General features: G+C 36.9%; 1 protein-coding gene across 1 annotated transcript in view; it reads right to left on the bottom strand.

The window, feature by feature from the left end:
• Positions 1–12559, bottom strand: part of gfzf (GST-containing FLYWCH zinc-finger protein) — a 58521-nt gene that overhangs the window by 30496 nt on the left and 15466 nt on the right. The window contains exon 3 of the mRNA XM_081728758.1: positions 9672–9730. Within this exon, the coding sequence (XP_081584884.1) occupies positions 9672–9730 (59 nt within the window). The remainder of the gene's footprint in view (positions 1–9671; positions 9731–12559) is intronic.

Raw genomic sequence — 12559 nt, 5'->3', positions numbered from 1 at the left:
GACCATTTCAAAATTTCTGCTACTTCGACCACCTGTAGTGCGACATCTTCAAATTCGAATTTTAATTAGCTCAGAATTGTGTCAAATTTTTGAACATTTTTGTACTACCAATAATAAATTCTTTGCCATTGAAATAAACCAGGAACGGTTTTAAAAAATTGGCCACTTTAACGACTTGTAATGTGACATTTTCAAATTCGAATTTCAACTAATTTGGTGGTACAAAAATCTACAAAAAATGGGGAAATTGTAAGCTAGTTAGAATTCGAATTTAAAGATGTCACACTACTGATGATCGAAGTGGCCAAAATTTTGAAATGGCCCGCCTTTGTTAATTTGAATGGTACAATTTTTTTATGCTACAAAAATGTACGGAAATTGGACAAATTCTGAGCTAATTAAAATTCAAATTAGAAGATGTCGCACTACAACTAAATTGACCCAGATTTTTCTTTTGGTATTCTTATACTGCCACAGGACCACACAATTTCAAATCCACATACACACAACAGTAGCAACTTTAATTTTCGAGATAGGTGACGTGGAAATGTTGTTGTAGGTGATTTGACATCGTTATTTGTATCTTCTTCCAGAAAGGTGACAGTCATGCATCATTGCCGGAAGGATGAATCACTCACCCTTTTCTTATTCTCCCTTCACATGACCTTCGAAGATTTTCTAAACCGACAACAATGAACCATTTAAAGATCTCGAGTCTATTGATATTAAAAATTTGAAATTTCATTTATGAGGAAAGTTGTTGGACGTTAAAAATTATCAAATTTGGTCGTTCCTTTAAATATGCATTTATATGCTGTAACGACATAAACATGCACTAATCTCTGAAATATGTAAATATATGCACTATAAAACTCTGCTGTTTTACCCCAAAACATCTGAAACGAATTTCTGTTTAAAGAGCATATCAATGTCACATCAGGAAAAAAGATCCAAATATGCAAAATTCCGAAGTGTACTTATGGTATACCTGTCATGGTTTAAGTTCTGGCTGGTTTTTAACTTCTAGGTAGAGTCCACCACTGTAGCTAACTCTTAAATTACTTAATGTGAAACTTAACATATTAATAGCAACAGTAAACGAAATTATCATATATCATATAAGACTCAAATTCAACAACGATCAGCAGCATAAAAGCAGTTTCAGTCTCACAAGATTTAAAAATAAATTTACGCAGTCCTGGCTTCAGCCGCTATCCTCTTATTACACATCAAGTTTAATCAGCATAGAACGAAAAGAAAATAGGAGATAAAGGAGAGAGATAAAGACTGTTCACTGAAACACAAACTAACTCAGACTGACAATAATAGAAATAAGTCATACGGAAATATAAATTGAAAATTTTTTATCAAGTCTGGGTCCCTGAATGCAATAATATTCAGAGCTTTTTGTAAAGATACAAGTAACAAGTTCTCTCCTTTACTGTTGTATATACAGGGTGGCTTGTTTGGACTGAAATTTAATTTGCATTTTTACACTTACAATCAGTATTATTTGAGCGTTTTTCCAACCGATCCTTTAATGACTTTCATGGTTCAAAGCAAAGATGTAACAGAATGGTAAAAAGACGTCATTATGTTTGGGATGCACATGGACCGGTAAATTAAGTTGCCCAATATTGGGATATCAAAGTGAACTGTCTACTAAGTTTACAAAGAATTAGTGGCTCCTCAGGAACCGAGAAAATCTTCATATGGTATAAAAGTTTCCTCCGTCAATCCAGCTTGAGTCTACAGATGTCTATAAAATTTAATGTATATACAAGCTACTCATATAGGTTTAACAAAGGTAAACTACACTCAGATGAAATGGAAAATAAATATATATATATATATATATATATATATATATATATATATATATATATATATATATATAGTCGTGATGCCACATACAACGATGTCCTAACACTGGGCTTTTAAAAACATCTGAAAGACTCAAAGTTTAACGTGGACAAAGTAAAATTGATCAAAAAATTATCATTATTCGTAGAAAGACAGGCATATGAGGCTTTTTATATTCGAACGAGGATACTAAAATTAAATTTGGACATGGGCAATCTGGACAGAAGTTAGAATAACATCAGTGACACCTTCACTGTCGCCACCAACCACTGAACATGAAGAAAAAATATTTAAGATTTGTTAGTCGAGTCAAAATACGGTTTGACCTGGGCAAAATTGCAACCTTTAGTTTTACACCTGTATTTTGTTTAGGTACCTCACCTCATGAAAATATCCAAAATCCGACAAAATCGGACCACGGGAACCCCCAAAAACGGTTTCAAAATGGCGGACCATAGTTTTTCGAAAAAATCGTAGACCTTTACGTTGGAGGCTCTAGTAGCCCTCTTAATTGACACAGAGACATGAATGATACCTCGTTGGAACGCTCATAGACCACAAATTGCAACGAAGTGACTTTTGTACCCATCATGCCCAACCCGTAGAAAAAGAAGAAGAAGAAAGTCGATTTTTGTTTTTTTAATTAATATTTCTTGGACCCTGGCAACACTGTACGTCCTCATACTCCGGCAGAAAAATTCCTACGCGTAGATCAGACATTGGTAACAATAATATTAAAAAATGAAGGACGTAGGTTCAACAGTAAGGGAGATAAAAATTCGGAACCGCGGACAAAGGAGGGTCACTGTATATTTTTTACTGTGGTCTAACTTCTGTTTCTTAGATCTAGTATCCTCCCTAATTGTCACAGAGACATGAAGCATACCGCGTTGGAAAGCTTATGGAACCCCCTTGCCAACGACGTATCGTTTGTGCCCCCTGTGCACAAAATTTAGAAAAAGATGAAGAAGAAACCTTGAAAAAATTGGCAAAATCTACACTTTTACCTTTCTTGGGATCTGGCAACCCTGATAATCGTTCTATGCATGAAAAAATCTTGTTTCTTTCTTTAAATCAAAGGTCGCTTTAATATAAGTACTATACATAAAACAAAAATATTCTTAAGCAAAAGAATGGGAATAACGAAAGACTTTGGGAGGCAAATTACACATCTACATCGTCATTGCCTACGCACGCTAACACTGTCCTCATCATATTCATTTAAACAGTTAAAACATTCAGTTTTTTGGCATACACCACAAGCAATAGAAAATAGGTCATACCATAATACAGTGTACAAGACAATTCGTTTTATAGAAACATAACACCTATATATAAACCAAAAATATTCTAAAGCAAAAGAATGGGAAGACGAAATATTTTGGGAGGCAAATTACACATCTACATCGTCATCGCGTACGCTAACACTGTTCTCACCATATTCATTTAAGGAGTTAAAACATTCAGTTTCTTGGCACACACCACAAGCAATAGTATATGGAAGGGCATGCTTTCTGCAAGTAGGGCTATAATACGTTCTTGCACACCCGATAGCACAGTTGCAATGAACAATGGTGAGCAAACACGATGGTTGATGGATGCCATATTTACGAACCGCATACTCAGCAAATGATGCAGCGATATTGTCGTACGAACTGCCTTTACACCATGGAAGTCTATGTAAGAGAGATCTTCCGTCTAAGACATACAGAATATTGTCTGGCTCCGTTTCCTCAAACTGTGCGGTCTGCTGCTTGCTGAATTCTAGTATCGCATGGGCCAATGGGGCTTTGTCTGCCTTACGCATCATGCTGGGTGACTCAAATAAAGCTGATGGGTAGGCACATAATTCATGCGCTAAGGTCTCCTCTAAAGATGTGCTACCAGCATTAGCGACAACTAACAGTCTTTGAAACAAAAGATTCGAATCGACGGAGATATCGCTGCTGATTTTAACACTACTCGGGGATGCTAGAGTTTTGACTTTATCTGCACGTTTCCACTTCACAGTGAACAGGTCTTTGCCAAATAGTTTCTTCGCAAGCTCTTCTCCAACTGAAAATAAATTATGGACGTTGACCGAGGAATCCGCTGTGACGCCAGTGGCAATGTTTCTCAACGATTTGTCTCCGTCAAATGGTGAAATGGGCTGCAGTCCTGCAAGAATGCGACTGTGTGTCACTGATATCACGTGACAGTCTTGACGTTTCGGCTTCTTTATGTGGTTCGCTAGTGACATATGCTGTGTGGGTAAGAGTTTGCATCGCCAGATTGTACTCGGATCATGCTGGCATTGAGAGCACCCACAAAGATCGTTGCATCTCCGACATTCCACTCCCATGGGTTAGACCTCCAGTGGATTTTAGCGATCTCATCAGAACCTGCTCTATGACTAGATCAGAGGACAACCCAGCCCAATAACGGTTGCTTCTTCTAATAACAACGAACCCATTTTGAAAGCTTTCGTGAACTGTTGGATTAACCGATGGCAGCGTTAACATTGTTTGCAGGTACAAGCACGTCGACTTCAAATAATTGAAGTGTCCTGCTGCAGCGAATATGGGAATGCACTCTGCTATAGCATCAAGGTGATCCTCCCAGCTTCCTGTTCGGTCTGCTGCCACAAGTTTTCTTGCTGTAGTCAACATGCGCTGGTATGCAAGCCACAACTGACTTGTTTTTGATAAGTTCTGCCTTTCGTGCTTCTATTTTTTCTCGGGCTTCTTGAAGAAGAGGTGAAGAACTAGCTCCAGTTACAGTAATCTCACCCGACATCAGACTCTGGTAGAGAGAGTAAGCATCGTTAATAGTTCTGTGTGTTCCGTTATCGGTCTACAGAAAACATTTTCCACAAGCAATGCACTTAATGCGAGGTCACCCATCATGTGCGCACGTAAAGCTCTTGCTACGGACTTGCCACTTAACATATGTACAACCGAATTTTCTCCATAAAGCTCATGCAAGATTTCACGTAAGCCTGAACCATCCATCAGGGAACCAATTGCTCCTAGAAGGTTCATCAGAGTATGAAATGAGCCCAACAGGAGAACCGTGTCCTTAATACTGGTGTTATGTGCTCTGTCATGCGGGATACGTGAAGCTTTCCAAAACAGTGGTCGTCTAAGGTGATTATTGGTGTGACTTTATATTTTCTTGCAAGATTATTCGATACACTGAAGTGGAATAGATGCATGACATATCAGATGGATGGAGGTAAATAATCGGTAAGCAGAGAACAGTTGATTTCCCTGAATGATGAAGAGATGGATCTGCGTGAATGGCCTCCATCATTCCTGACCAGTTTGGTGTGCGTGACGGAAAGTGCCAGGAAAGTTTCCACAAAATATCCAGGGAGCTTTTGTTCGGTGATGGTGCTGTTACCAGTTCACAGTTGACCTTTTCAAGAATAGCCCTGGCTTCAGTGTATGCGTGAATGGGAACACTGGCAAGGGACTTCACATCAGCATCAGAGACGGGCTTCCGAAGAATGGTTAGACTGGTAGTAGTGGATGGAGTAATGGCCACCAACATTTCCATACTATGGAATGTGCCTAAACCACTCAGCGTTTGGAGATTATGGTCTACATTATCCGCTGCAAAGAGGAGAGTCTGGTCTGCTGGCATTTCGATCACACGATTACCAAATGTACTTGCAGCACAGCGTTCAAGCCGCTGCACTTCCGTGTATGAAGAGCAAAATCCCAGGTGATGCAGCGTGTCAATCAGGTGGTGGTGGTGCAGCTGCACAGCAACACCTAACTGCAGAGGAGCTCACATATCTCTTGGTCTGGCTGCTTGCATCAAACCGTGGCCAATCGATGCTATTTTGGTTTCATTGTCCTTTCTGGCAAAAAGTATGGCATAGAATAGTTTAAGGCTAGGTGGAATGTACTGAAGGAATTACTGAATGGTCAAGTCGCTGGGTGAAGGATATGTATCACTTCGTTTGTAGTTTGGATTTTATGTCGCCTTTGATCAGTCGAGCTACGGTTTCTATTATTCTATTTTTTCCTTTTCTTCATCACACTCTCGTGGTAAATCACGATATGCCCGTAGAATGTGATTGGTAGTTTCTCAAAGTGTAATGAAGTCATTTTTTACACTGTCACAAGAAATTATAATTTTTTCACCGAAGTACTCCATTAGTTGACGCTTCATGTGCCGTCTGTCATAAGCAATGTGATCAGTCCCTACAAGAAATGTGCCCATTTTTGTAACAAGTTCTCCCACAGTTAGTTGCTCACCATCGTGCTCTTCCAAATAACTACAGATGCGCTGAAATGCTCGGATTCTCTCATCATTTGTAGGTCGGCCACCCCGGAATTTTTTGACGCTGACTGATTGTCTGTGCAGTATTGTTGAGGAATTACTTTACCTGTTCGAAAGTTGATACTACATGATCTGTGATAGACACAATCTCCTGCATGAAGATCAGATGAGAAGTACTCAATTCGACCTCGGACAGTATGTGACCCGGTATCGTTCCGTTCATTGCAACACTTTAAAATGCTGTGGGGCAATGCTTGTGTTTTCACTCGCACATTTTCTGATTTCAACACGTGACGGTCATCAAATAAGACAGGCGTTCCGCAAAACAGGCAGTCGCTGTTGCTGTTGAAGGACCCATCCGACGAGCGAGTAACTCGTTTTTGAATCGGCGATGACGTTTTTTCTTTCTATGGCAATCCAATGTTTTTTTTATCAATGTAACGTTTGCGTCAAGAGACATGAACCACCATACTTGTAGCGGCGAGAATGTTACTACCGCGAGCCTTACTGGCATTGTTCACTCCTTCAGCTCCCTTTTCTTGAAGTGTGATGAGGTTATCGTCAGGATCTAGGCTTCTGCAGATGATACACAAACGTGTAAGGGAATCAGCCATGGTTCTTCAGTGCCTAGGTTCGTGCAAGACTATGATATGTAGGAAAGCTTATGAAACTCCCTTGCCAACGACGTATCGTTTGTGCTCCCTATACCCAACGATTATCAGGGTTGCCAGAGCCCAAGAAAGGTAAAAGTACAGATTTTCCCAATTTGTTCAAGGTTTCTTTTTCTTCTTCTTTTTCTACAGGTTGGGCACAGGGGGAACAAACGATAAGTCGTTGGCAAGGGGGTTCCATAAGCTTTCCAACGCGGTATGCTTCATGTCTCTGTGACAATTAGGGAGGATACTAGATCTAAGAAACAGAAGTTAGACCACAGTAAAAAATATACAGTGACCCTCCTTTGTCCGCGGTTCCGAATTTTTATCTCCCTTACTGTTGAACCTACGTCCTTCATTTTTTAATATTATTGTTACCAATGTCTGATCTACTCGTAGGAATTTTTCTGCCGGAGTATGAGGACGTACAGTGTTGCCAGGGTCCAAGAAATATTAATTAAAAAAACAAAAATCGACTTTCTTCTTCTTTTTTTTCTACGGGTTGGGCATGATGGGTACAAAAGTCACTTCGTTGCAATTTGTGGTCTATGAGCGTTCCAACGAGATATTATTCATGTCTCTGTGTCAATTAAGAGGGCTACTAGAGCCTCCAACGTAAAGGTCTACGATTTTTTCGAAAAACTATGGTCCGCCATTTTGAAACCGTTTTTGGGGGTGTTCCCGTGGTCCGATTTTGTCGGATTTTGGATATTTTCATGAGGTGAGGTACCTAAACAAAATACAGGTGTAAAACTAAAGGTTGCAATTTTGCCCAGGTTGAGGGTAAAATTGCTCTAGATTTCCTGGACTATTGTATTGTGTGGAGTATCGAGATATTTTTATTTTTGAGTACAAACATTTAATTCTCAAACTTCTATCCAAACCCAAATACTGATCCTTATCCTTATCCTTGGTCTCGATAATGCTGAAAGTTGTTAGCGAAAATTCGACGCAGGCTCACAATACTTTTTCAACATTTTTCTTTAAATTAAAGGAGCAAAAGTAAATACTTTCGCGTTTACTTACAAATAATGGTTTAATATGCATGTGAAGGCAAAACTGTAAGAACTGTCTTAAAAATATTCTAACCCAGAAGAACCGCTGACATGTTCATGTCAGTCAATGAAAATAATTTTCAAACGAGATAGGAAGTGCTTCAGTCTGTAATAGCATGCTTATCCCAACCAATTCCTGAAAGAACATTGCAAAGGGTGCTTTATGTAGTAGACCTTTGGAGTGGAGTACCACGGAAGAGGACTCTCCTCACTGCGACGCATAAACCTGCACGTCTTCCGACGAAGACCAATGAGACATTTCACCTTCAGCATGTGAAGAGAGTACTTCAAGCTGGAGGAGATTCTATAATGTAGTGGGAATTCCTTTCATACCATGACATGGGTTCACTTACACAACTAAATATGTATAAGAACAAGCATGATTATTTGAACATTTTCAGTGACTAGATGTTGCCATTTCTCCAACATCTTCATGATGAATATGTAGGACACTCTCATCTTTAAGATGATCACTGTATTCTGGCGCAGTTCAAAGTGTTCGTTCATGATTTAAGAACCGCTTAAACGACCGACTGGCCTGTCCTGAAGTCATCAGATTTATATCCAACTAAAATTTTATGGATTATTTGGAACAATGAGTGGAATTCATAAATATATATCCCATACTTTGCTGGAACAACGGGATTTAATAATAAGCGAGCAGTGTGGTATACTTGCAATATCTCGTAGAGTCATGTGTAAAACAGAATTTTGATGGTTGTCCAGACCAGAGATGGTACTTGATAAAAATGTAGGGAAGGAAACTGAGAAAATTTTTGTCCTGTATGCTAATTGCATTGCACAACGAGGAAAACACTTTTAAAAAGTGTATTCCTCGAGTTATAAACGAATATAAGAGCAGAATATACGACACTTCTAATCCAGCTGCAAAATATAATAATAGTAGTAATAGTTCTCGTTTGCTGCGACATAAATATGCCAAGTAGGCTTCTCAAGTAATCTCTAATGTAACTGCTTTGAAATAGACTTGATGCAAAACCTGATGTGAAGCTACAACCTTCTCACACTATCAGATCAGGCCTCAAACACTGACGCAGACAGAGTACAAATAGAAAAAAATACTCTAAATTTTAGAACATATATGGGGTGCGTGGGGTGAACATATATAAGAATATATTTAATTCTCAAAATCCGACTCTCCTTCAAAAATTCAACTCCTCTCAAAAAAACACGTTTCCGAACTAGATGTGAATTAAGTGAAATCAAAATTGTATATAAAACATAATTCCGTTACATTGTGCATGAACTCCATTATCCTCAACTTAAGGAACTAAGTGCAATTAAGTTTGTTATAAACTTAAACTTTTTATTTATCTCCCGCATGGTTCAATTTGTAATTATTTTATAAATATTTACATAAGACATTCACAGTGCTTTAGTTTCAAAACCACTTTGATTTCTAATAAATAATCGTACTATTAAATAATGATTTTTTGTTAATGGTGTACAATCACAATTAATGGGTTTTATGCACAATGCCATAGGATTGATTATAGTTGCTTTGAAACATTTCAATTCTCAAATAGATATTTTTTACATAAAGCTTTAGAGATGTTACCTAACAATTAATTATTTTACTTAAAGTAAATGTAACACATTGAATCAAATTGCAGTAGAACTCAAGAGTGCAAAACTTTGTGTAGGTTTTCATCAGTTACTCTTTTGTGGATGAGGGCCCGTGATGCAAAGAAATTGAAAGCAACTGTCCTCACCTAAACATTTACTGTTTCATAATTCAAATTGTTTCAAATCCAGTGATCTTGCTTTCTGCATGTATATTCAACAGTAGAATTAAAAATAGTAATTATACCTTTCACTCAATAAGAATCCATTATCGTCAAGAAGAGGAACTTCTCGTTGTGGATTTTTCTACAAGAAACACAAGAAGCAGGAATTATAAAATATTCACTTGCTCACAAAATTTTAGTGTTAATCTATTGATAAAGAAAGAAATTCAATAAAAATAAATAAATTTTCAGTTTCATATACTTGGGTAGCAATTCTGCTTAATCACTAACATACACCATTAGTGATACATGTCTGAATATTTAACTCGCGAAAGTTTGCGAATAAAATTGGCAACATTGTCACTAAAGTCACTTACCAGAATTCTAAGGCCTATTTCTCAAAACTTGTAGAAAATTTTGAAAAGGACTTAATGTTTGATTTGAGAGAAAGTTTACATTAGTACTAAAAGACTAATGTAAACCTTTTCAAAATCAAACATTCTACAGGTGCATACACCATAAAATCATTACAAATTAGAGATACCAGCATTGGCATTTAGAAGTGACTTGTGCTATTTTTCTAGCATATTTACCTTACGACATTTTGCAACTTATAAAAAAAATTACAAGATAGTACTAGGTAGTTTTGAAAAATAGACCCCTGATTCTACTTCCAGACGCACCTTAGTGGAACATCCGGTTTTACTCTCCGAAAAATTTTGTAAGTGAAATTTATCGTAAAATGAACGCACAATATCGAGACAATGATTTATTACTAAACACTACATATATATACTGTAAACTCCTCATGGGTGGTTAAACAAATAATATGCGAGTTGGATATTAGCCTGGAAAGCCAAGCAAAACATTAACACCTGGAACAATTCAAAGCGTATATGTTTTTCAGGAGAATCGACACATCATATTGGATACAATTTATGTTTACTTTCGCTGTTTGCTTCACTGAAACTTACACTAAGGAACCAAAATTCGGAGGCAATATTAACGAGACAATGGACTTTGCTCTTTACCAATATTTTTCGTGTGGTGCTGCTGAAAATCTTGTCTGCCATTGAAATACATATATCAAAGTTATTGGCGATTAGATTGAAGATGTTTCTGGAATAAGTTTTTTTTAAGCCATACTTAAATGTATTTGTTTTAATCGACTGAACATTATATTTGAACTACATATAAATGTTACTTCGTTTACGTATGCAAATGATATAACATCTACCGGAAACGAATAATTTCTTTTCGAATTTACTCAAACAGATTCATTTTAGTAAGAAATTTCCTGTTACACTTCTATTAGACACGTACAGGAAGGATAATTGAAATTTCCAAATTATTATTATTATTATTATTATTATTATTATTATTATTATTATTATTATTATTATTATTATTATTATTATTATTATTATTTTGTAATGCTTCTCTGTAAAAGTGGTGGCTAAAAGTCGTAATTCCTTGAACTAAGCCTGTCTGTATACGTAGGTAGTTAACTGTATAGTCACAAATTAAATTTATTTATTTATTAAAATTGATCTGTGAGTATATAGCTAAGTTCTGACACTGCCTCAGGTTGTTTCTAACCTTTCGCTTGATTTTAAAATGCCACGAGTTCCAACCAGAGAGTCGTATCTACACGAAATGATTTCGCGAAAACGTTCCATAAACTTTCAAATTTTGACAACGATGCACAACTGTTTCCAACTGTGTGTCATTGATGTCCAAACATTCTTGCAACCGCTTTTCGAATCGCTAAATTACATGTTGACATCTTCATTTCCAATTTCTCGAATAATCATGCGATTCTTCTCTTTCAACTCATGCAACCAATGCCACAAATTGTCAAAATTAGAGATCTTCCCTGCCAGGAACTGGATCCACTGAGTTCAATCCATCTTTCACCAAATTGTTTGTCCAAGTAATGTATCTTTTGAAGAGTGAAGTGAGGCAATTGTTCTGCCTCGTTAAAAGAAAACATCATTGTGTATGCCTTACTTGCTTAATTCTACAATTGTAACTATGGATTTCAAATGGCAGTCTCCTGCTCGAGGAAGAGTAGGCCCATTAAATTGCTAATGTTGTTGAAGATTAGTTTGCATTTTGAGCGTTGAGGGTATGTAAGACCTCAATCTACAGTTTAAAATGGAATCTGAATCACTATAATGAGTTCAATAGTCGTCACCCGGAATAGAACCCGGGACCACGTGCACCAAAGCGACTTATTAAATGCTCCATGAAATGACGAACTATATGTCAATTTTGTGACTGTCCCGGTTTTGCTTCAAACTCAGGAGAACGTTCTTATCCCCAAAGAACTAACCATCATCCACTAGTAAAAACTGCCTACACTTGAATATGTTTCTAATTGTTTTTTTTTTTAATACTAATTTGAGGATGCCGAATTCAATGGAAATATTTTTAAACATGTGCGTCCATTGAATTCCTACAAAAGTGATTTCAGATGTGGGATATAAATATCCCAACTTTGAGATTATTTTTCTCAAGATTTCTGTATCTTTCTATTAAGAGCGGAAGTGATAGAAATGTACTACCAAACAAGTTTTGATCTCTCATTATCCCTTTATTGCATCTGGGAGATATAGATCTGTTTCAGTACTGAATTCGCATAGTTTGGAAGTCTATCGTTTCGCAACAGTGAAAAGGAACTCACTTGTTCAGCTTTCCTTTCTAACCTCCAGAGTGAAGGTAGTTTACTGAAAGATGCATATTAACATTTGTTATTTTCTCGAAAAATAGCTTTAACAATTTTCTTCATATTTGATAAATCAATATTTCATTAATAATGATATTATAGTATATCAAATTTTAAACTCCAAAAATTATTGTAAATATTTAAACTTTTGTAAAAACAATTCAAGGCTGGCAGTACAATTGTCTGAATTGAATGAATTAGGTCAGGGTTGTTTCCAGGATCTAGTCCACTTTATTGAAATAA

The sequence above is a fragment of the Thermobia domestica genome, chromosome 10, assembly GCF_964235325.1.
Source record: "Thermobia domestica chromosome 10, izTheDome1.hap1.1, whole genome shotgun sequence".
Classification (NCBI taxonomy): Eukaryota; Metazoa; Arthropoda; class Insecta; order Zygentoma; family Lepismatidae; genus Thermobia; species Thermobia domestica.
Note: the sequence above shows the minus strand (reverse complement) of the source record. Positions and strands in the feature narration are given on the sequence as shown.